The 25,919-nt window shown below is 46.4% G+C and overlaps 1 protein-coding gene across 1 annotated transcript in view; it reads left to right on the top strand.

Annotated features, from left to right (window-relative positions):
- Positions 1-21,507, top strand: part of LOC144180384 (atrial natriuretic peptide receptor 1-like) — a 44,757-nt gene extending 23,250 nt beyond the window's left edge. The window contains exons 13-20 of the mRNA XM_077708745.1: positions 2,177-2,345; positions 5,951-6,100; positions 7,360-7,483; positions 8,738-8,806; positions 16,530-16,704; positions 18,118-18,216; positions 18,642-18,733; positions 20,571-21,507. Coding sequence (XP_077564871.1) covers positions 2,177-2,345; positions 5,951-6,100; positions 7,360-7,483; positions 8,738-8,806; positions 16,530-16,704; positions 18,118-18,216; positions 18,642-18,733; positions 20,571-20,648 — 956 coding nt within the window. The 3' untranslated portion in view covers positions 20,649-21,507. The remainder of the gene's footprint in view (positions 1-2,176; positions 2,346-5,950; positions 6,101-7,359; positions 7,484-8,737; positions 8,807-16,529; positions 16,705-18,117; positions 18,217-18,641; positions 18,734-20,570) is intronic.
- The last annotated feature ends 4,412 nt before the right edge of the window (positions 21,508-25,919 follow it).

Below are 25,919 nucleotides of genomic sequence, written 5' to 3'. Positions count from 1 at the left end.
TCCCGTGACAGGGATCTATCCGGCCAGAGCTTTGGCTGGTTGAGGTGCAAGCCGAGCAACGGCGATTGCACGCAGTGTGGCTGAGAGCAAACATGCTCCAGCATCGAGGGAGACCGTTACGCCCATCATTTTTAGATTTCCTGCCTCGTTATTTCGTTTTAGGCCTCGTTATTTCGTTTTATTTCGTTACGAACGCCATTTTTAAGAAGCGGCTGTAGAATAATCCTGTCCGAGAAATTATCTCCATTTACGCTATTATAACGATTCGAAGTGGAACATTCGCGATATCTGCATTATTGTGGAAATGCAGGGTGTTATACGGATTGCCATTTTCTCGTAATTGCTTAATTTTTTTTTTAGTTTTTCAAAATTTTGTTCCACCAATTATCAACATCCACGCTGTTTATGACGACTGCATTTGGAACTTTCGGGATGGCTGCGTTATTGTGGAAATGCAGGACTTTGCACGGGTAGCCATTTTCTATAATTTTTTTTATATTTTTCTTATTTTTTCAGTGTTTCAAAATTTCTTTGCACCAATTATCTAATTTACGCTAACGTAAAGATTACAGGTGAAACTTCCCCAAAATCTGCACATTGTTGAAATGCTGGTCGTTATACGGTTTGCCATTTTCCGTATTTGTTCCTATTTTTGTTATTTATGATTTGTTCAAAATTTTGTTCGACCAATTATCTCCATTTAAGTTATTATAACAATTACATTTGGAACTTTCCCATAATCTGTATTATTTTTGAAATGTTGGGCGTTACACGGTTCGGCACTTTTCGTAATTATTTTATATTTTTCTTATTTTTCAGTTTTTCAAAATTTCGTGCGACCAGTTATCTCCATGTACGCCATTATAGCGATTACAGGTGGAACTTCCGCGATATCTGCATTTTTGTGGAAATGCAGGGCGTTACACGGTCCTAGCTGTGGGGGTACTCGGCAAAGAATGCTACCCATTAAAAAGCACCATGAATCAGAGGCAACCGTTACGAGCGGATTTAGGGTATGTGGTGACGCTACACTATCTATTAAGTGGCCATCACAACAGATGCATCGCTTTTCGAAGCAGGAAGATAAATTAACAAATCGCGCCCGCCACTTTTTCACGAGGAACTGAGGATTCAGGCGAGGTCACGCGGCTATATCCTACTCCCTTCCATCGCCAGAAACAAGAAGAAAATTTGATTATGTTGTTACGCGACGTAAGGTACTACAAGCTAAAACATATGCTATGTTTCACTGCGTTTGATCAGCAATTCCAAACTTCCGGTTTATTCACGATGGCGGCAATTCAGCGTACTATCGAATGCGACACAGGCTTCTCGCTACGTCGTATAATGGCTTAGTAAGCGATTAATTTTAAACCCTCACATTTGGACACTAATTTCTGGGTGATAGCTGATAGCAGCAATGTTTCCCGTCGAACAAAATTGCAGTGAGGTACAAGCGGCCGAGTCTTTAAAATAGCAAAATTGCGCATTGTCTTCATGGTCTCTTTTGTAAATTGGAACATACCTCCGCGAAGAAATATCAGGGCAATCAGCGTTCCTCTACTAGAAACCTACTCGGTCCTGGCTTAATATTGAACGCGGAAGAATGTTCTTTAAGAGCACCAAAGTAGGCCTCGTAAATCAGTTCCATTTACCTAGTCGTACAGTCTATTCTCCTTGTTCAAGAAGCCTAGCTACAAAACCGAGCAACTGCGAGGCTGTTCAAGTGGGTGACTCTTTTTTAGCGAGCTCCAGTGTTAAGCGACATTCCACTCCTGTGTGTGTATCACTCCGAGAAAAAAAAAAAGCATTGGCACAGTAGTCTTAAACGCAGAAACAGAATTTTTTTAAATGACAGACCCGTTGCGGGGCGAATAGACCACCGCATAAGCTGCTGCACCGGCATGAATGACAACTTAGGCTCGATTTCCGTAATGCCCTGCACAAGCAGTGCTCGCGATTTATTTTAAGCTGTTCACAAAATATATTTTATTGGCAGCTGGTACATCCCAAATCTGTTTTTCATGGAAGGGTCCAGTGCGCAAAACTACGATGCCAATCGGAGACTGAGATGCCGATCGGCGTAGTACAAAGTAAATGGAGGAAACACCGCTGGCGTGAGCGAAAGAGAAAGCGGCCTGCTGTCGGCATTGTCGCCCTTTGTGCACGCGCGCAGAGATCCTCGACCGCGTCAAGATGGGCACCACTCCCCCCTTCCGGCCCGAGGTGTCGCCTGACGAGTGTCCCGCCGACGTGCTGCGGCTCATGCGCATCTGCTGGGCAGAGTCGCCCACGGACAGACCCACCGCCGCCGAAGTCAGGCACGCCGTGAAGAAGGTTACCAAGTGAGCGCCCCTCCCCCTTCCTCTGCTGATTCCCCGCTGAAAGGTATTGATTTCTACTGTCCCCACTGAGACAGTAGGCTTAGTTATTTTTAGCCAACTTTTTTGTGGTTGAGGTGAATTCATATTCGATAAGGTGTATTCGCATGGACAAATAGGCTTAGTTATTTGAGTTCACTTCGACGTAGTTGAGCCGTAAAGGTGTTGATTTATACGATCCCCGCGGAGACAGGTGGCTCAGTTATATCAGTTCGCTACGCCGTAATTCAGCTAAATTCAGTTCGGTATGGTTAAGGTTATACTGCTGGGATACCCGCAATTATTCCTGCGAAAAAAGGCCCGGTTGTAACTGAAAAAAAAACAAACGTTTAATTTATTTTACCTTCAACTCAGTAAAGTTTGCTTGGGTTTGTTAGTCCGCTTCGTAGTTTAGCCGGTATAACTAAGCTAATTTAGCCGAAGCTTTCGAGCAATCAATTACCCGCCCGCCACCCGCTTTGTGCGTTGGGTTCACATTAATAGCTAGAGAAAATGGGGTGGTCATTATCATACTCCAAGAGTGTGTTCGCCTAGACTTAACGTTGAAAACAGTGATGAGTGACGTAGAGGAAAAAGAAATATCTCAGGCATATCACCGTACACGGCGAAGTACGGAGCAGCCAAGTGCCGCAGCTGCTCCTGCTTCCTCCTCGTTACAAGCAAAAGAAGCCGGAGAGAGTAAAAAGAGCCGTATGAAATTGAAAGGAGACACATGCAGCAGTAAATCACGGCACATTTTTTTTACCCCAAAATATCGTAATGATGGCATGATCTATGTGAACTTTGAACCATTGAATATCTGTTCTATATCTGCTCATTCAGGCCATCTCCCGTTTAGTCAGAGTTTAAAGTTAAGAAGGTATTGTTTCTGCAATAGTTAGTCCTAGCACACTCCAAGTGACGCGGATACGCTGTGGGCAGCTGTGGCCATTTCCGCAGTAATATTCCAGTCATGACTTCCTACAATGAATTGGTAAACCATTGCAGCGTTAATTTCAAGACCTGATAACAATTCATTTATTCCGTTTTTTATCAACACACTGAAACGTTTAAATTATTACTGCATTTATTAATGTTCATGTATCGCAAACGACATATGGGCAGAACAAGGGAGGGGTATAGGAAAACTTGGTAGCAAAAAATCGACTTGTGAAACTCACGCTAGAAGTTGGCAGAAGCTTTCGTGCTGCAGAAGACATAAACAAGTTAATGACGGTGATGGTGATGATTGCGACGACAACGATGGTGACGCTGATAATGATAAATCATCCTGCGTCCTATGCTGCTGGTGTTGTAAATTTTCTAGGAATAAATGTTTTAAAATATAACCGCCTACATGCCACGCGTCCTGTACTAAAATGATAAAGAAAGACGTACCGTCTAGGTTTGGGGCAAAAGTCAAACCCTCCCTACGTAGCCGTTACGCCCGTCCAAAGTTTTTTTCTGCAGTTTTGCCAACGCGAAATTTTGCTGAGTTTCTTTGCTCACTAGAAGGTAAGCGGGACGCAGGCTTATACTGGGCGCGGAGTCGAAAAGATAATCCATGCAGGCCGCGAGAAAGCAAGCAAGACAGTTGTACGATGCTCATTGTAGGGTGTTTGCCGAGCTTGTGACAAGTACACGCGCAATGTTCTCTAACTTCCCACGGACGTTAAGACTTCATCCTGTTATCAACCCCGTCTTGTATTTATTGCTTTATCTTTGCTTCTCATCACGTCTGGAAACAACGTCCGACAGGAGAGGCTTCGACAAATTTCGCGCCCGCCTAAACTTCCGGAAACTCGTTTCAGGCCTCCGATGAGAGAAGCGGATTTGATTTCCCAGGTCTGTACACCATGTTTCAGTCAAGCCTAGGCCATAATTTCTTTGTATGTCATTGGGTCGGCGGAGACAGTTTTGACGAGCGTAATTAGACGGAGCTTGTCGTCGGGCTCGTGAAAAGCGAAACGCCACCAAAAAGCCCTCGGCACATGCATCGGGAAAGACGATCGCCTCCTGCGGCCATAGTTTCACGAGGAATAGAATTTCTTGTCACGGCTGCCACGTAGCGATAGGGAAGTAAGTGTGTCATGCGTGCCGACGTTAAAGCCGCAATCAATAAACGTTTGACGCGAGCAGATGAGCGAACGTCTTCTCGATCACAATTCAGCTTTACAGCTGGGTGCAGAAATTTCAGCATGAGGAGCCATTAATCTCGATCGACGCTTAGAACGTGGTTTCTTCCGACGTTTATTTTATTCCTTTCATTCTTCTCCCTCTCCCTCTCTCTCTTCCGTCTGGGTCTGTGCCTCACGCCCGAGATATTTCTCCGAGATCACCTTCCCTCACCACGTGACGGTTTCTGAAGCAGACTATGGCTTCGTGATACGATTACAAGAGGAAGAATGGCAGACAGATGAGGTCCTTTGTTAAAAACATCGGGTCTTTTGCATCCGTGGGCAGTCATCTATAAGGACCTTTTGTAGGAGAAAAAATGGGACAGAAAGGCCTTATAAAGACACGAACCGGGCAGACAGTACATGAATAGGCAGGTGACAGGCTTTACGTTTACAGACGGGTGACCTTAATGACAGTATTTCCTTTCACTCAACGCGAGGTGAAGACATATACGTATATTTATGGGCTTGAATTCACAAATAAAAGTAGTACCCGCCGCGACGGCTACGTGGGTAAGGCGTTGTGCTTCTGAATCGAAGGACGGGGGTTTGTTTCCCAGCCGCGGCGGCCTTGTTTCTGATGGAGGTGAAAAGCAAAAACGGCAGTGTGTTTGAGATTTCGGAGCACGTTAAGGATCCCAAATGGTCAAAATTAATTGGGAGCCCTCCACTACAGCGCGCCTCATAACGTGTAGCTTCGGCGCGTTAAACCCCATTAAAAACAACTTTTCCGGCCAGTGTGGAAAAATAGGTCTTCTTTAAATAGAATTAGTGCCCAATAAAGTCGTCATGTCGGAAAAATTTATAAATACAGAAGAAAACAAGCAGCTCTTAGAAGTTAGACTTTCTAAAAAAAGAAGAAACAAACTAAAATATGTTATATAACTTATATTGTTGCTTGACCTTGCTTGACCTTGAATCCTTCTCAGCGTATCAAAGTTTACACAACATTCTTTTTTAGGGCGAAGCCCCTTACACTGGGGCTGTTAGCGTCTCCTGTCATCGTCGTCGTCGTAATCGTCATTCGTCTCATGTATTCACGGTACTAAAACACCGGGACTCTCCTTTACGCCTCGCACTAAGAGCTTCGTGCTTCAAAGGCAAGAGTCTGTTGCAGCAAAGCTGTATACCTCTACCCCCAATGGTTTCATCTCCATTGGCAAAAACGCCAAGGCGCCAAAAATACACTTATACACTGCGTACTTCGCCCAGGTTTCACTGCATACTTCACCAGGTTTCACATTAGCGGAGATAGCCCGGGAATTTTTTTTTTTTTTTCAGAGTAACATTGACATGCACACTTTAGACTATAACACGCCCTCCCCAAAGTAAGATACAGAAACAAAGTTCTGGCGGCTCGAGTTCAAGGATCGGGGGATCGCGGTGATCTGGAGCGCTCCGCGTCTCTTGCAGGGGTCTGTCCAGCAAGAACTTTTTCGACAACTTGCTCCAGCGAATGGAGCAGTACGCCAACAACCTGGAATCTCTGGTTGAAGAGAAAACCCAGTCTCTGCTGGAAGAAAAAAAGCGTACCGATGAACTGCTATATCAGCTGCTCCCCCGGTAAGGAAACTAAAACTCAAGGAAACTGATATACCGTATTTACTCGCATAAGGATCGCACTCGCGTAATGATCGCACCCCTGAAGTTCGTCGTCAAAATATGACTTTTTTTTTATTTCCCGCGCAATGATCGCACCCTAAACTTGCCGCAGCCATATGTCGTTGTGTGCCAAGTCTAGACGACGATGGTCCTGTTTACGTTAATTTCTTCCTCTTTCATAGCGGACATGGCTACGTTATTGCCGCGGCCTTGATGATATTAGTGATATCGGCAAGCGAGCATGAGTTCATTATTGGTGCGGAAGAAACTCAGTAAATGCACTTAATGTACTCACAAAACATAAAAAAAAAATGCGTTTGGCTTGCTGCATCGGCAGCCGTGTCTTGATGTCCCGCTCTGTGACAGCAGCAGCCACTTATTGGTCGACCTGTTCTCACCTCACAGTAAACTCGTTCCGGCGCGTTCCGTAATTCCGTAATTTCGGCGCGTTCCGTAATGAAAACACTGCATTTTGCATCACTCGGTGGTGATTCGGTGGTCAATGGAGTTTTTATTATGTTTTTATTTGTTATGTTTATTATGTTCATTAGGCGTATCATAAACATCATGACCTGCAACTCGCATTTTCTGCGCTGAAACTTTTTCCCGAAAAATTTACCTCGCGTGATGATCGCACCCCTAAATTTGCATCATATATTTGGAAAAAAAAAAGTACGATCATTACGCGAGTAAATACGGTAAATATGTATTGGCTGAGCAGTGGCTTTCGCGGGATACTAGAAAACGAATTACGAACATATTTTCAGCACAATGCATTCTTGACCATACAGAACTTAGATTAAATTTAACTCCTCTTTCCTTGATATACATATCTATTTCTATTCGATTGTATTCAAATATTGTACTTGTATGCGCTAAATATCGCACTGTGGGAAAGCCTGTGAAATTGTACTTGCTAAATTACAAGGCTACGCATAAAACTGTACTAAACCTCCAATTATCAGTAACACCTGCTTAACTAAATAAACCTTTAGGTACACATTGCATGGTAAGGAAATGATAGTTGATGTACTTTTTTTAAATATAGGCAAGCGAAATAAACTTTTCTAGGCAACAGCTAAAGCTTCAATCAGTCTAGAGTGCTTGCGAAAAACTTGCTGAATATTGGTAGTCGCTTCTGATTTGCTGCCTTATTTAGCGCGAACGTGTTTGTCTACGTCATACCAAGAATGGCTCTTTCTGGATGGTCGCTGATACAGGTACGTTGCCGATGAACTGAAAAAGGGCTCACACGTGAAGCCGGAAGCATTCGAGTCTGTTACCATATTCTTCAGCGACATTGTTGGATTCACATCACTCTCTGCTGACAGCACACCAATGCAGGTGAACGCTGAGCCTCCCAACCCTTTATACTCCAGGCTGCGCCGTTTTGCACAATCAACTGAACCTGGGGGCTATTACTAGATGTCGTTTTTTTTTAAAAAAATGGCGCTGCTGAACGATTTTTATCAATGATGACATCCTGTTTTAGTACGAGGGTATGAAATAATAACGCACACATTTTCATCAATCTCAGAATATTTTTCAGGCATGTACAAAGTGACATGAATTCACGTGTTCACGTGTTCGCGTGTTCACGTGTTCGCCCCTCCCGAAGTAGCGCACTCAACCTTAGTCCCACGTGGGATCTGCGAACGTGGGGAACTAAGACTCGTTCAAAACCCGCTAGATTGACGCACGCTTGGTAAATCATATACGTGTCTTTTAAAGCGATAGTTTAATCCAGATTGTGCAGCAGAAATTCCAGGGTTGGCGGTGGTACGTAAAAATCATGAGTGATCAGCACCGTCGTGATGAAATGCAATAACGCCTGGTGATTCAGTGACTATGAATAATTTGCGCCATTGTGATACGTGTCTCGCGGCTTCACGCGATAAACAACCAGCCACAAAGCAGAAATAAGTACCCAGCCCTAGCGGCCTCAAGTACTATCCTCGTTAGATTACAGCCAAGCTTCTAAAGAATGGTTTTACCAAGCTCACATAGGTTTTTTTCCCCCGGAGGTCTCAACCCTATCTGTTCCGCTTTTACATTAAGGCAAATGAAAGGCCTGGCCTTCGAATGTCTCCTCAGCTGTAATAGGAATCAAAACAAGCAAAGGAAACGCGAAATCTCTTAAACTTACGACGAGCTCCGAGTACGCCGAAAATTTCGGTAACTGTTAATGTGAGCGCGTGTGATGTCACTTAACGCTTTACTTGCGGCTACAGTTTTTCAGTGCAACGCATGTCGCAAAAAGAGCTTAGCTACTCCTTCTTTGGGATAGAAACAACAATGCGTAATTAAATGTAGAGGCGTGGAGGGCTTTTTTTTTTTTTTTTGTCGCCTGTGCAGAGCAGAGAGCAGCAATTTGTTAGTGAAGGGATTATATCTGTTGGGGTGCTAACACGTCGTACGGCGAATTATTCCCTCCAAACTGAAAATCCGCAGCGAAAGCAATTAGTCGGACTCCAATCAGCGCGCCTGCGACATGATGCGATGCAATTATGCCCAAGGCCTTCTTCGTGCGCCGGCTAACCTGATTTTAAACAGCCTGGCGCCCTCAAACTTTGTTCTTGCTTTTTTTTTCTTTTTAAGGTGGTTTCCCTGCTGAACGACTTGTACACTTGCTTCGACAACATTATAGACAAACACGATGTTTACAAGGTAAGTACCCCCGAAGTTGAATTCGGACTCGTAGCAGATGTGCCTTAAGGCAGATCCAGGTTCCGTCGTGACGCAAGGGTAGGTAATACAAAGCAGTCACGGCGGAATGCGAGATCTGCGTAGAGTCATTAGTCAGCATGTCTTTGTCGTATTCTTGGAGTTAATAAAACGTGCTTTTGGTAGAACAACTGTATTACGCAGCAGATGAGCAATCTGTCGCTATAAATAAAATGAGCCTGCTATCGATTTAGATTTAATCTTCCCGGCCAATTCCCTCAAAGGATATACAGTGCACTGAATTGCTGTGTTTGCAAGCATTCAAAGAGTTAAAGTGAATGAATGAATTTATTGTCAAGAAAAAGGAAAGGAAAGACCACCAGCAGGCGTAAATTGTCACACCTAGGGGTGGACACCGGAACGCCTGCTGGTGTGGGGGTTGGGGCAGAGGATGACAGATTCATAGAGAGGAGAGACAGATAATAGAGGTGACATGTTTACAGAACAAAACATGTCACCTCTATCATCTGTTATTACACTTTTGTAAGCGAAAGCTTTCTTTGTGTCATCACTCTCAAAAGTGAGTGTCGTGGTCGTCATAATCAGCTGTGGCACCTCCCTGAATAGAACCAAAATGGCCGCCGGCGTAAAGAGAAAAAAAATAATAATGTTTAGGCTCACGTGAGATTTCAGCACGAGTCACCAGAGCAGGAGCCAAGGGCGTTACCATTGTGCTATCCCGGCACGCTACCAGAGGGGGAACAAGAGTTAGCCTGGTACAGTCTTTGTCAAAATTTTCCAGGCCAAGCCGAAAGTGCGCAGGCAGCAAAAAATTGCTATGGTTTAGCATTTGTTAACCCTAGTTGAAGGCGAAAGCTTCACTGCCTGGCTAGGCCGTGGAAGTAATCATTTCGTGACGCAGCGACGAGGGTGCGCCACGAAGGAAGGCCAGGAGGCCACGTGCAGCGGTTCCTTTGTGGCGCGCGCTTCTCGCTGCGGCGGTGGCCTCCTCGCCTTCCTCCGCCACGAGGCGGCACGGCTTTCCCGCATGTCTGTGCTCCTTCTCGCCTCTCTCTTCCCTACCCAATATCTCTCCCCGCCATCGGGCCGCTGGTCCGTGGCGGGCGCTTGCGAAGGAGGTGTGGTTTGACCTCTAGCTCTCATGGGCAAAACTGGTCACCCCGCGAAGACTGCCCGAGGTAGCGTAATGTAGCTTTCGCTACAACATTCAATGTACGAGTTTAAGTCCCGAGAGAGGCTGAAAAATTTTATGCCGGAAAGCTAGAGGAAACACCTTTCTTTCTTCATGTCATAAAATAATTTTGTCCAATATATAGATAAAGCTTTTTTATATTTTTCGTGGTCCAGGAGGCTTAGGATTGGCCCAGAAAAGTTTAACGAAGGGTGTATATACCACGTGACAGATGAACGTGACGGCATGTGAGTAGAAAATGTGAATGTGTAGAAGAGCTCTTACTGTGGAAAAGCTGCCGCGTGAATTGCGGCCAGTTTGCCTGTCGGAATAATTCGCGACAAAGGACGACTGAACGAAATGAAAGAAAGAGACAAAAAAAATGGCTGCGGCTTAGCTCAGCTAACCTTGGATATGCAAAGAAAAGGCTTGCCTTAGTTTGGTTGAGTCTTGGTTTCGCTTGGTTAACCTTTGATGTGGCTGTATTGCCGACCACGGCTCAAAGCCGTTCGGTCCCGTGCAACGCTCACAGAAGGAGGCACGGCGAACGCGGCGTTCATTCACGGCGTACCCACCGTTCCTCTTCGCCGGCCGCGAGACGAGTCACGTAGCCCGAGACTACCCAGCGGGGCATGCATGGGAGGCTGCGGGGGTGGGCGACTGCCGATCAGCTTATCGGCCGCTATTGTGGCGGCGGCCGCCGCTCATATGAGCAGAACGACTGAAAGCGACGACTTGTGCGCAGCTCCGAAAGCGGGCGCGGCGAATCACGCCACGCGCTTCCAGGGGTGGGTCGCAGGGGGTGTGTCTCCGCTCAAAAGGTCACCTTGCGCATCCTCCGCGACACCGCTGGACGAGTGTAGTAAAGCTTTGCTTTAAAACGCGAAGTATCAGTAAAGAAGTATAGCAGTCCCTAGGTTTTCACCTTCAAAGCACGTAAGCAGACTTAAAAGGGTACTGGCACCAATTTTCGGCGTTAATATTAATGCACAGTTCGCTTCCTTTACTCAACAGAATACCCTGGCTGAAATATGAGCGGCCTGCGACGCGAAGAACATACTTTAATTGGTTCTCTTTTATCGCGCTGACGGAACAGTACGTGGAGCGGCACTCAGCAAGTGGACATCAGCGTGACATCGGCCCTTGATAGCCAAAACAAGTGACGCCGACAGCGCTCGTGAAAAGCCCTTGACGTCACTTGACGCGCGCGGCCCCGTGAGCGGAGACTGGGCACCGGCGCATTCGAAAACGGGTGCACGTAGCCACAGCTACAGGCATAACCGCTGCCCAGAAAGGCACTGTTGGCAAAAATAAAGTTTCACACACGGGAAAGGCAGCTATAATATAGCCCGGAATCGCCATAGAAGTCGCCATCAGGAGTTTCATTGAAAGCGGTCATCAAATTTCCGCCGAAACGGTAGGCCTAGCACCTCCAGGCAGCTCAGCCGTTTAGCTCCGGCGGCGGCGCGGTCGAAACAACGCCCCCACCGGCCTCCGCAATGTTGATTTGATTGTAGGGTTTAACGCGCCGACGCAACGCAGGGGATGAGGCGCGCCGTAGTGGAGGGCTCCGGATTAATTTTGACCACCTGGGGATCTTTAACGTGCGCCGAAATCTCGTACACACGGGCGTTTTTGCTTTTCGCCTCCATCAGAAAAGTGGCCGCCCCGGCCGGGAATCGAACCCGCGACCTCGTGCTCAGCAGCGCGACGCCTTAGCCACTGAGCCACCGCGGCGGGGACTCCGCAATGTTCATCCCGGGATTCTGTCATATTTATTTATTTATTTATGTATTTATTTATTTATTTATTTATTTATTTATTATACCCTCAGGGCCAAAGGCATTACCGTAAAAACCCGCGTATAATACGGACCCGCGTATAATACGAGGTGTAATTCGGGGACAGCAAAATCAGAAAAAAAAAGTTTTCATCCGCATATAATACGAAGTAAAGAGCACAGAAAACATTTATTTGCACTGCAGTTATCCTTCAGTCATTGTCAGTTTTCACTGGCACTGTCTTCCGACGTCCGTTCAGTCATCGTCAGGTTCACTGCCGCTGTCTTCTGAATTCGCCTTGTTGGAAATGTCTTCCCACAGAAAGTGGTCCTCAGTGCCATCAAGGGCGTTCGAGATGCCGCATTTCTTAAAAGAGCGACTGACGAGCTCCTCTGGGATGCTGGCCCACGCATCCGCGATCCAGACACAAAGCACTGCTGGAGAAGCCCGCGTCAGCCATCCGGTAGCTGTCACTTACGGGTCTCCTGACCTCATCCACTCTTGGTAGCAGGACCTGATGCAGTCTTTGAAAGGCTTGTTGATGCAAACGTCTAGCGGTTGCAGCTGGGATGTCATTCCTCCTGGAATGACAATGAGTTCGATGCGGGGTTCGCGCAACAACTTATTCACGGCATCGTCCAGGTGGCAGCGAAAGGCGTCCAACATGAGCGCTGACGGGAACCCCCAACAGTGCTCCAGGCCGCCGACACCACACAGACTTTATCCAGTCAAGCACCAGTTGCTTTCTCCACCCGCGAATGCTGCCTTCGGTGACGCCGAACTGCCGTCCTGCGGCGCAATTACTGATGGTCTCGGCACATAAAATAACTTTTCTTTTTATTGCCGTTGAATACTGCCTTCGTGCACCCGACATCGTGATAGAGTTGCGGGGAACGTGCCGATCCTTCGCACGGTCAAAACAATCAAAATGGCGCCGGCTGACAGAAGCAGCAGCCAGCTAACGCCACCGCAAGAAGGCGCACCCTCCGCTGAAACCGAAACCGAAAGTGCAAATTTTCGGCTGAAAACTTTGGGATTCACATATAATACGAGGCAAAAATTTTACATAGTAAAATTTGGAAAAAAACCTCGTATTATACGCGGGTTTTTACGGTACAGAGTGGAGTGGTACAAAAAACCATAAAATGAGGTAGCATGGTTACAAAAACGTGGTGTGCATAAAAAGGAAGAGGAAAGACAAAACAAATTAGTATTATCGCAACAATGTCGTCACATAAACAGAGGTTAAACATCAGATACTTCCTGCATATAAAATACTGGCTAGGGCAGCTCGGAACAATTGGTTATCAGTGATACTCGCAATTTCAGCTGGAAGGTGGTTCCATTCCCGGGATGAACGCCGCAAGAATGACTGAGTGGCAGATGTTGTATGATAATAGTTAATGCCCAACTTGTGACGGTGATCAATGCGATAAGAAATCTACAGTGGTTGGGGTAAAAGTTCGTTGCGCAGGGTGGAATGTTGATATATTTTGTGCAGCATGGTTAGCCGAAAACGTTTCCTGCGTGATGATAAAGAGGGAAGGGAAAGGCTACTTGTCATTGGAGATAGGCTGGCAGTACGGTTATAGTTCGATAGGATAAAGCGAACGGAATTATTTTGAACAAGCTGGAGAGAAGCGATTAGATTTTCATGGCTTGGATCCCATACCGATGCTGCATATTCTAACCTGGTGCGTATTAAGGATTTGTAAAACGATAATTTTAGTGACGATGGGGCCCTAGAAAAAATGCGGCGTAAATACCCTAACATGCTCTTAGCGTTGTTGATGATATGTTCAATATGTGTTGACCAGCTGAGGTTAGTTGTAATGTGCACTCCAAGGTACTTATATGGTGTAACTGGTTCTAAAGCTATGTTGTTTAGGTAGTAAGTTGATCGATGGCTAGGGTTGCGGAATACATGCATAACCTTACATTTGTTAATGTTTGATTCCATCAGCCAAGTTTGGCACCTTTTAGAAACAGTGGTTAGATCAGACTGAAGGATTCTAGTGCCATCACTACTATTAATCTTACGAAAAATCACACAATCGTCTCCAAACAAATGAATATTAGAGCCCACATTCGAGGGAACGTCATTAATATAGATAACAAATAGGAGGGGCCTAAGGACGGATCCTTGTGGGACCCCAGAGGGCACTTCGCTGAAAGAAGAGTTAAAGCCACTAGCATGAACAAATTGAGTGCGGCGGGTCAGGAAGGATTCAAGTAGGAAGGATATGCGCCTTTCGGGCTGAAAGCGCGGTAAATTGAAACAAACGATTTTCAGGCCGTTCAATGTAAATAATTATCGTGCGCTGAAGTATTTAAAGTGATGTTTCGGGTTCGCCAGACCATTAAGCATCGATAAAAGCAATAAAAATAGAACATCAAATTTTCGTAGTACTCCTTTAAGTTACCGACGAATTTGTTTTCGTATCAAGCTTCGATAACGTCCACCTTCATGAAGTTGGCTTTCCTGTCAGTGACCATCGTCTCCCAGTAAAGTACCCTTTACAGGGACCTTTGGCAGCGTACGGTAGACAGCGCGAAACTGTGGTAGTCGCCTTGATACAGCTGCCGCTGAAGACAAACATTGTTAGAGCTTTGAAGCATTTGAGTGGAACAGACACCAGTACCTACGGAATATACTTTAGACTTATTCATGCCGCTACGGTTAAGTAAACAAACATACCCTCATTGGGCAATATAGGTAGTTGTCTCTCGTATTTATGTTTACTTAATTTTACAAAATCTTAATATCTGTGTGCTGTTCATAATCGAACATCTTTTAGCTCTGGCTTGCCTATGTGTGGTAAATCACTTACAAGATATTTATAGTTAGCCTTCTTCTGATAGGTTATGGGCCTAATGTCTCTTCCTCTTTTGCGGGCAAAGGAGAATAAAAATAAGAAAGTCCAGTGGTGCTATAGCAATTGTTTTTGCGCTGACTGGGTCTTTCCTGTGAGCATTTTTAAAATAGTTAGTTACTAAGGAAAGGTAAGACTGGTGCCAGAGTCGATTTCGCGAGAGCAATTGCGTTTGTGTGCTAGGCAGACTACTCTCTTCCTAATTTTCCAGCCACAAACTCAAGGCAATCATGGCGCACATACACAGTTTGCCTGGAATTCTATAGAAGTAGAAATTCTATAGGAATTCTATATAGTAGGAATTCTATATATAGGAATTCTAAATAGTAGGAATTCTATAGAAGTAGTCCTGCAACGGGCATACTATTCTTTTGTGTGGACAGTGTTAGGTTGCCGTGGTTAGGTTGCCGGTTTCTAGGCGTGAAGGTCCCGGGTTCGGTTCCGGAGACCTCCCTAACAGCATTTTTTTCTTGAGGCTTCGAGGCTTTTTGATGCGACGGACGGACAGGTCAGCCTAAACAGCTTTTTTTCATGTTTTCGCAATGCGGCATGTGAAAGAAGGTGTAAAGATGGGAAGAGAAATGAAAGTAGGAAAGCAAGAGAAAGAATGGGTAAAAAAATCACAGCTTCTCAGGAACCCGATAGCAGTGGTCTGCACTCCGCTTTCGTGCGGAAAGTTAATTTGCGATCTGCCGTGGCAGTCTTGTTGCAACCAGCGGTTGAGGTCACCCGGTTTATCCCACCGAAGACCAAACACTCTGAGCGCGTTGCCCCGAGCTGACGTTGTTCCCATGCACATCCACAGAAGATGCTTGACATCAGCTTCAGCTACCGTAGCCGGACACTTGGGACAAGTTCCTGGGTCTTCTGGTGAGGGTGTCCAAGTCCGTCTGACTGAAGGTGTGATAGCCACCCCAGCCCCAAGCCGAATTGGGACGCGTGTGTGTACCTTTTCAGAATATATTTCCTGGCTTAAAGATGGAAGCGTGGATAACAAGGAAGAGAGGTAGGGCTGGATTCCGGTGGGGTAGGAGAGTGCGAAGGATTGTCTGCTACTTGGTTGTCTGCTACCTGCTACCAAATTTATGCGTATCATTAGCAGTGATGTCTTGTAGAGACTGTGAATCTGCTAAACAACTCTGCTGTTAATTTTTTTTGACCGCTGACGGCGGTGATCGCTAAGAAAGACACCTGCCTACACACTCACTTTTGTTTTGACTCTACTGATCTTTCATATGGTGCCTTCTGGTGACTAATCTGCCCAGAATGCATATCCAAGTGATGAGGCGTATAATCTTGACTTCTGGTCAATTTTTTTAATCTTGCAAATCGCACATATTAATAACTACACCACTAAAGATGCATATCAAGGTGATGAGACGTATAAGCATGAGGTCGAATTAAATGTTTTGAACGACTTGTGACTTCGGTTGTGAACGCGTGGTGGTGAAAACACACCTGGGCGTTCTTTTTGCAACGCCTCTCGCTTCAAAGATACATGGAGACTCGGAGATATTTGTTCCCGGACGTGAAAAATACGTGGAGCCTTAGCTCCATAAACCTCTTAAAACTTGGTGTACGCCGTGAAATGCTTTCTTCGATGATTACGAACTCCCTTAATTCGGTGTTTACTGCTACAAAGGTCATCGCCATGACAAACTCACGACTTATGAAAATGCGCAATGATGCTGACCGCACTCCTTCGCTCTCATACTCACGCCCCGGTTACTAGCCCGGGATACATTTTACTCCATATTTCTCATGGCAGTACTCTACTTCGGCGAATTTACCAATTGAACAATATTCGAAAGGTCCGCTTTGACATTCCGTCCTCAAAAAGTGGTCGGAGCAGAGCTAGAACAGCGCCGTCTTTTGCACAGGTGGAAACCATCGGAGACGCGTACTTGGTCGCGTCGGGTCTTCCTATACGGAACGGCAACGAACACGTCCGCGAGATCGCCCGAATGGCGCTCATGCTGCGCAACCAGCTGCAGTTCTTCAAGATTCGCCACCTGCCCAAGAGGAAACTGCAGCTCCGCATCGGCATACACTCCGGTGAGGCTCGGTTCATAACCGCGGGTCCTGGAGGACTTGTTCTTTCGTTCTGTCCTTCGTCAGGAGCAGGTGATCCCAAAGCCTTGGCTTCAAGCCTGTGTACTGCTACTGTAAGGCTAAGACAAAGGTATGCGGCGAGGTCTTCAGTCCCAGAATCCTTGATGCCACAGGTAGCATAGGAGCGCTTCCCCCCAGCCGCCTGCTCTTTAGAGGTCGTTATAATATAGTATGATCTTTTAAGCCTATTATGCAGTCGTGTTGTGTAAGCAGATGGCACTTTTGTGGAAATTTGTGTTATATTTACACTTTCCAACCCGTCGTCTATATTTAAAGGCTTCACCCTCTCAATGTCATTGCAATGCAAGGCCCTTCCTTAGGTTCCCTGTAGTTAAGTGGGGTAATTATATGTCGTACGTATTTAGTTTGATGGCTTTTTTATTGCGATTGGAGGACTGATAAATTTTCAGCTGAACAGTAAAGCCGCATCCCAGAGGCGAGCTATTTATTCTTTCCGCTCGCATAGGGCTGTTCGCACCAACCAAAGTACAGTTCAAAAGCGAGCTTAGCTTCCCAAACTTAAACATCGACAGAAGCTTCAAAAGTGACGTCCATGGTTCCTGGCATTGCGATTTCAAAGAATGGCGTTGCAGATGGTCGAGATACAAGGGTCCGCTCACTTTTGTTAATTGAACGTAAATCTATCGCTTACCTAACAGCAAAGGCCTGGGGCAAATGCTGACGGGTTCGTATAACTAGCTGGGCACTACTAGTGACGACAGCCTCACGCAATACCTTAGGGCTTGTCAGAAGTAGGGCTCCGATAAGTCGGTGTGCAGTAAAAAGTATGTAGACTATTGAAGCCGCAAGGCACGAGCGTGATCAGTACCCTCGCATAGACTCATGCGGCATTCGAGCCACGGTTGGTCCACACCCCCTCTCTCCCCCTCTAATTCAGTTAGGAATGTTTTCGCACGCTGTCCGGTGGACATTTCCTGCCCCGTCCGTTTCCTGCATGCAAATAGCGCCAGCGGCAAGCATAGCTCGGGAAGCGGAGATAAGTACAACTGCGTTTCCGTACCGAGCCCTCCTCACGTCTTGCCTCTTGAGTTTTCTCACCTTCAGTCCTTGGCCTCGGCGCTGCTTGTCCTCAAATGCAGTCGTTGAGAAAGTCCGGAAGGCTAGTAAAATGAGCGTAGTTTATCAATACCGCATCTACAGCGAAAAAAATTTGTTTACTTAGCGCGGCGTTACTAAAGTACAAACGATTTTGGCGTCCACCGTTTCGTTTAATCTGCGATTCCCATTGAGTGATTTCCAGTGACTCAAAGGCCGCTGCACGCCTGGAGATCAATTTGAAGTTATCCAGTTTTCATTCGTGTGTATGTCTTTCTGCCTTTTTTTCTGCCTACGCAGGGCCATGCGTAGCCGGCGTGGTGGGACTGAAAATGCCTAAGTACTGCCTGTTTGGAGACACAGTAAACACGGCCTCACGCATGGAGACGACCGGCGAGCGTAAGTTTTGCCGGGACTTTTTTCACAATCAGGCTATTGAAAGCTGCAAAAATGCTGCAAAGCCATCAGAAGCTCTCCCAAATAACAGCGATTTCATATAGCCGCCGTTAGCTATCCAGCAAAAATGAAGGTAATCGATCACATGACGCGCTCAATTCACGCGTAGATGAAACGAGAAGTTCCACGCGCTTGGCGCTGTGGAGGAACGTGCCTTTACGATAGGCCGGCGTTGTCGTAGTTGTGACGCACACACTCGCCGGAGTACCCGTGACCAGCGCCTTGAAGCGACTGCCGATTATGCCTCGTACTATAAAGCATATCGAACAACTTTCCCTCCACATGCGCCCGTTCTGACATTGGGCTACTTTGTGCCCGATGTTCCCGGCATATTGGTGATTTTTTGTTTGTGTGGAAATTTTTAACAGCACTCAAGATCCACGTGAGCTCTAAGGCAAAGGAGCTACTCGACCTCTTCGGGAACTTCCATCTCACCCTAAGAGGCGAGGTACAAGTAAAGGTGAGAACTTCAAGCTGACTCCGAGCGTGATCACTTTCCGCAGTCGGCACCTAAAACAGAGTCAAGTCCTTCACATCAAAGCCGGCTCGAAGAAAAAAAAAAACAAAGAATGACGAGCACATAAAATCCAGAGAAGCTGCTACCTTGCCTAGCTCACCTAATTAGTTTAGGCAGGAAAAAAACAAACGTATACTTTGGCTGTCATTTTAATCTCGGGCTTTAGTATACGGAGAACTAAAGCTACATGGCTAAGCATGCTTTTATGTGTCGCAACTTTCTCTCTTCGCAACTCTCCCTGAAACTCGGAGGATCAAAAACAAAATATCAGGGGAGGATTACGGGCAATTCTTGAAGCAGGCTCTTTAGTATTATTCGGTTCCAACACGAGTGAAATTCCTTAGCGAGAGCCATGGGACGTGCAGCTAAGGAAAGCGTTAAGTCTAAGCTGCAAACGTGGAATAATTAGGCTGCGCTGTCCTTGGAAGTAAGTGAACCTTTCACTTTGGTACTTTCGTAAATTCTTTCCCGGTGGTTGTAGTGCGCGCATTGAACGCGTACAATAGCCCCTGCTTTGAAGTAAAGAGAAAAAAACGTAGAGGAGAGGCCCAGCTTACAAGAACAATGCGCATTCGTTTCTTTTTTTTCGCGTGAACTGTAGACCGGGCATTTTGCAATCATATTTGCCATCGATCCCCATAGGCGCAAGGCGACAAAAGAACAGAGCGTGCAAGAGCAATGATGACAACTGAGCCAGCGACGGCATTGGCTGCGGTGGCGCTGCGTTCGCACCGCTGCGGACCCAGTCGTATACGAAAACGTCAAGTCGAAAAACAGCTCGCCCCTTTTTCGGCCAGATGCTCCCGTCGCACAGTGTCTCGACGCGTCCCGTCACCGGTTGTAAAGTGGAGTGTTCATTCACTGCAGGGCCGAACAGGCGGCAATAGAGGGTGGGATGGGAATGACGGGGACGAAATACTGATACTGCGGACCACAAAAGGAGTGGCAGGCGGCCAATGCCACTGCTAAAGCGGGCAAACCCTGATTACTGAGATGGTTAGACCGAGTTCAGACTGTTGCAGCAACTGTCGTAATAACTTTAAAGTATGACGTCATTTCACGTCTCAACCAACCTAACTGCATGACAGGCCGTTTTTTACGTCCATAGATCACGCTTTGGCTTTTGCGTCGGAAGTCTGAACATAGCATTATACTGAAAAGCACTGTTGGCACGGCGTACGAGGCGCGGGAGAGAAACTCCGTATTATGGACTCCTAAGGCTGGGGTACGGCGTGCGCATAGGACAGAGCCTCGAATTCGCGAGGGAGAAGAAAGATTTTCACGCATTCCTAACGACCCACCACTACATATATCATTAATTTTTTTAACACGAAAGTGTGTTATTTCTGGATACACGATGATTTTCCCGACCTCATACCCGTCACGGAAGTGACGGCAGTACAACGAAGCAAGCGGCCTGTAAATGGTGCACTCCTGCACACAGGGTCTTCTTGCAAGAAAGCAACCTTTAGTACCAAAGAGTATGTCATACATAGGGTTGCTTTTCGGGTTTTATATTTTAACAAGAAAGTGTTTTATGCCGCGATACTCCGAGATTCCACTGACGTGGCATCCGTCACGGAAATGACGACAGAACACCTTTGCCGAAGCTACGCGCCAGCAGAACGCCGCTAGCCAAGCATACCCACAAGACAGCCGCCGACCCGCAAATCATGCTCAGCTGCGGATTTCGCTGCACATGTCCCTTTCGTGCTTTACCGATTCCTATGACCGAGGAATCAACCACAGTCTTTTTTATTTTCTTTCTTTTTCCTCACAGGGAAAGGGCGTCATGACGACCTACTGGCTCGAGTCGGAAGACAACAACGTGGAGAAGAAGGAGGAAGGGGAGCAGTGAAGCAGCGACGCTCCCCGGACGGGTGGGCTGAGAGAAACGCGTCGTCAAATCGAACAAATCATTCGGCTGGCACAGACCTGCAAGAATCGCAGTCAGCTAGCATGTTACACTGAGCTTGGCGGTGGCTTCATCTGACCTGCGCGCCATTTTCCTGGCTGCAGAGGAAGGAGTAGCACACGGACAGTCAGAAAAGCACCACGGCGAAAACGTTGCTTTGAGGTTTTTCTCGCACGCCAAGGAGGACTTGCACGCACTTGCCTACTTCGCCTGATTTTAGCTTTCCGGGGCTTGTAGCGGCTCCTGACTGAAATAACCAAAAGTAAATGACCCTCAATTGGCATGGGGAGTTATCGTTCAAACTATGTGATCGCCACGGGAAGTAACATTAACGCAGCGATATTCCTTGAATTGGTTGCGCACACGGCTGTGCTAGAACTTGGAAGCCCCAGAAGATATGAAGTTATTTGCATTTTTCTTTTAGTACGTTATTCCTCCTGAAGAACTGATTGACGTGCCATTGTTCAATACGAATCGCATAAGCATACGCTTGTTTTCCCTTTGTTTTTCCTTACCGGGTTGTGGCCAGTTCTAAAACGTACCAGAGAGGCCGAAGTGGATTACGATGCAGTCATGAAACATTAAAAAAATGTCACTCTGTCTGTGGTCATTGTCGTTTCGGTGAAATCTTACGTTTAAAATCGTTTCCCGTCGAATTGAGTACAATGCACGCACGCATTCAACCAATTGAAACTGACCGATCGTGTAAGCAACCTCAAATACTTTTCTTCGCAACGTGGGTTGTTGTATTGCATGAAAGTTATATAGCCGTCAAGACGCAACAAATCACTACCAACGAGAAACAGGATTACTTGTATCGCAAGAACACCTACTTGCATGCTGTCATATAGTTTCACAATATTTAGAGCACAATAAATGCTTAGGGCATGCATTTCGACTACGTGTTGCTTTACAGCTAAACACGCGGTCTTCGCATATTGATTTCTACCTTGGCCCTTCCAGGACTACAGCTGAGGCGTATAATAACAGACGCCACTTCAAGATGCTGAAGATGTAGTGAGGCTTGCGAACGTGCCTACACGCGCACAGACATACGTGTATGCACGAATATTCTTAACAAAACGAAGCAAAACTTACGAGGGCATTTAGGCACTCATTATGATGTAGTAAATGAGAAAGAAGTGGTATACAGTTGCCGAACGGACGTGCCAATGTTCTTGGTGCCGCTATATCGCCCTAAAGCTGTGGTGACTGCTGCGCCGTGGAATGAGGCAGCGGAAAAAGGTGGAGCGTGGCGCGTACAGGGACGCCACATCCTCCCCATTAGCTGTAACGGCACGTGTTTAGAGGTCCAATTGGTGAGGCCACAACACATTCACATGATAAGATGATGATGTTGATGATTGTCGTTATCATTATCATCTTCATCATAAGCGTCGTCAGCCTTTCTGCTTTGCATCTTTTTCTTCTTCTTTGCGTTACCATAACTAAGAGCCACGTCCAATCTCTCTTGTTAAATGCATATGCAGGCTTAAAGCTGTGTAGCAGTTACATTGAGCTTTACGACGCGCCAAGCAACGTAAAATTCGTTGTGCGTAAAGCTGCGGGTACGGGTTGACGACTTTAGAGCTCAAATCGTCACGTAAGCCGTGACATGGGGCCAGGGCATACCCGCGTTCGTATCGCCAAGCAACGAGTGCAATCAGCCGGAACTTCGCTACATGCCTAATTGATACGCCTGTAACTAAAATGCTCAAATTACTCATGCACGCTCCAGCGTGTGTCTCTAGCTAACTTTTCTAGGTCGAAAACCACATTTGCTATGCCCTCCTTAGGACAGCAAGAGCCGTCTGGCCGTAGCGGCACTGGGGATGCGTTCCCGTCTCGCAATCCCAACGCCACGGGTTAGACACCCATGCAGGACCACACTTACTCTTTTCTTTCAACTCAATCGCATTACTTTATACTTTCAGCACCGTCGGCCATTTTGTCTGCCATCTCTCGGTTACGACGCCGGCAACGAGGCCGGATTTTTGGACCACCGAGTCGTGTAATGCTTTCGCACAAAAACGCCGCTTCTTTCGAGCTTCACTACAGCGAGTAGCGAAGCAGACTGCTGATGTGAGTTGGTTTACTTCGTGAACTGCCGACAGAGTGAATTCTTCCTCTCATCCTCCTATCAAGTTAGGGCTGCGCAATGGGTTGGTTCCACTCTTCTGGCAATTTATGTCGTAACAGCGGTCAGCGGGAGCATTTCGGCTATCATGGCCCGCATAGCTTTTCTAAATCTGAAGGCATGCCGCAGGGTGGCGCTTTGTGTCCCACTGTGGTCTTCGTATAGCGAGGCAGTAGCTTCTCCTCTTTGTAATGATAAGCCTTGCCACTGTGAATTCAAAAGAATTCAAATCAAGACATTCCTTCGTACGCATAGACCGACGCACGGAGGCTGTTTGAAACATTTTGGTCCGTATAAGGCTCCGTACAATCAACCGGGAAGCCCAACGAAGACAGAAATGACGACAGTAAATCCACATAAAAATAAGGGGCACCTAAAAGTCAAGTCGAAATGGCAGCATCAAGACGCTACTGCTATCTCGAGTATGGCATCGATTTTTTTGGTGTTGCGTTTTCATTCGCAACGATAGTTTCATATAGTCCTATTTCATAAAAATAAAAGTCCTGTTTTAATTACTAACTCTTCTCGGTGGCCGACTTCGCAAATGTTGCTGAATTCAAGGACCTTGAACAGCGTACTCCAGTTACTTCATTTCGAGCTGAAGTTGTTATTCTTGTCCTCAAGAAGACAATATAGCTAACGGTGAGGAGGGAGGGCGTTGCCGCCGATGTTCGTATCCGCCCTCCCGTGATACCAAGAGTTACACAGTAGCACCGAAGTTGTCTGCGGGAACACACCCACAGGAAAACAAACACGCCAAAAGGAGGTCTCAGGCAATCTCACTGGCGGCATTGTCCAGGCTCATGGCCGTGGAAGGAAGCGAGGGTTCCTTTTGGCAGGTTACCGATCATCTATTCTAACAACGGCGATGAATGAACGGGCACTAGATCTATTTTAGAACTGAGCTGCTGATAAATAGCCCGACGGCCTGCACTGGCAATGGAACTTTAGGCCTCTGGGACATGCTGGTAGTGGACCCCCTTCAGTCGATCGCTATACCTCTCATTAGCGACACCACATAGCCATTCACGGTGGAGGCGGTAATTTACGCATACATTAACGTCGCCTCGAATTCCTTAAAAGAGTAACAAATAAAAATGGTTACATCATCTACATAAGACCGATACACATAGCGTAAGCTTTCCCTGTAGCGTCATAGCCACCACCTACGATAGGGCGTACCTGCTGCTGCTTTGCCTTTTTTTTTTTTTTTTGTGAACAGGCACCTGCTAAGTAGAAAAGGTTGGCAGACATTTCTAAATTTCATTTTTGCCCATTTCATTATCCTCTAGTCTATTTTATCCGTTGCCTATTAACTCAATGTCCGAATTGCAGTGGTACTAAGGACTGCAACGTCCTTGATATGTGTGCTTACAGAATCGCTCGTCCCACAAATTTCTGTTCTGCTGCAATACATTACGAGCGTTTCTGCTACAATGCATTTTTAGGGTTTTGGCAAATTTTCTACCCTCTACATTCGACCACGTCCTACGCGGTGGCAGGCAAAAGCAAAACATTCTACGTTTCCCGCGGTGGTCGAGGGGTGGCGCTAGTTGCCCAGTCACGGAACATTACTAAATCTAAACCTCCGTCAAAGATAAGAGAAAGTCACCAAGGGATTTACACACCCCCAACACCCCCAGAAGAATTTCGACATACCCCCCCCCCCCCAAAAAAAAAAAAAAAAAAGTTTCCACAACCACGAGCACTTCGCCCTGGGGTTTCTACACGCCCCACTAGCCTCCCAACACCCCCCCCCCCCGCCCCCCAGGCCTAAAAAAATCGAAATCCTGGATAAACCTTTGAAGCCACCGCCGCATCAGTTCTATTGGTAGAATATCGCACGCATTAGGCGGAAACTGTACGCACATTTCCCGCCTGCGGATCACGGCTGATTTCTTCCTTGACTTTCATATCGTTATCCTTTCATCACAAAAAAGAAAGACAATCGCACCATAATTCGGCCTTATTACAATTGTTACAATATATATATATATATATATATATATATATATATATATATATATATATATATATATATATATATATATATATATATATATATATATATACACAGTAGAACTTCGCTGATACGTTTTTCACGCTTCATGCTGGCGTGCGAGCAGGGGTTGAAGGCCATCGAAGTGACGATGCGATGCCTCCTTCTCACCGCGCGCGGCAGCGCCCGCGATAAGTCATAATCATCATCGCATCACCCCATCAGAGAAACCGCACTTGCAGGGGCACCTGCGACGCAGCGTTCGATATACCGAATGCGCCCGTGATCGGGAGATCGATACACGGGTACAACAGCGCTATTCTTTTGCATGGGATTTCCAAGGGGATCTTCAGACTGTTCGATATGGACAATAATTCGGTATACCCGTGTTCGATATATCCGTGTTCGACTGTAGGTAGCCTAAGAAAGACTATCGGCTTTAAAAGTGAGAAGCAGGCGAGTGCTGCCGGCATGAACTGTGCCGTCACCAGCGGCGGCACTCGTCCACGCCACCACCGCCAATGTCTGCCTTCCACCCGTCGGGGGTTTGGCACCCTTGCTCCCATGGTACCCACGACTGACTGCTCTCTAACAGGAAGAAAATTTGGGCGAGTTTGTGTTGATTCACCGTAAAAACAGGCACGGAAATAGGCGTTGACTAAGAAAGATACACGCCACGCCGTCCTGTGTATCTCTTTCTTAGTCAGTCTTTTTCCGCGCCTGTTTTCACGATGACTGCTTTCTGCTTGCCCGCGTTTATTCATTCGCTTGGTCCAAGGATGCCTCGACGTAAATTGAGGCTTGCGCAGATCGACTCGTGCTGACTAGAGACAGACTAGACTAGATCATGCAGACTAGATTTTCCAAACAAGACTATTACACCAGGCATCCTTTGGGTAATTGTATGCTTCGTTTTTTCTACTTCTTCTACTTCTAAAGGATAATGCGGCTATAAGATCGCATGTATAATAGGCCATGTGAGTGGGATATTTATTGTGAGTGGGTGAGTTCTCATGGGAAAGGGATCGGGAGTTGGCTATTTATTTTATTTGCATACACTAAGGACCCAAGCGGGCAT

Source organism: Haemaphysalis longicornis, unplaced genomic scaffold (genome assembly GCF_048455015.1).
Source record: "Haemaphysalis longicornis isolate Haplotype H1 unplaced genomic scaffold, Haemaphysalis longicornis Haplotype H1 scaffold_4, whole genome shotgun sequence".
In the NCBI taxonomy this organism is placed as follows: domain Eukaryota; kingdom Metazoa; phylum Arthropoda; class Arachnida; order Ixodida; family Ixodidae; genus Haemaphysalis; species Haemaphysalis longicornis.
This window is presented reverse-complemented; position numbering and strand designations above follow the sequence as displayed.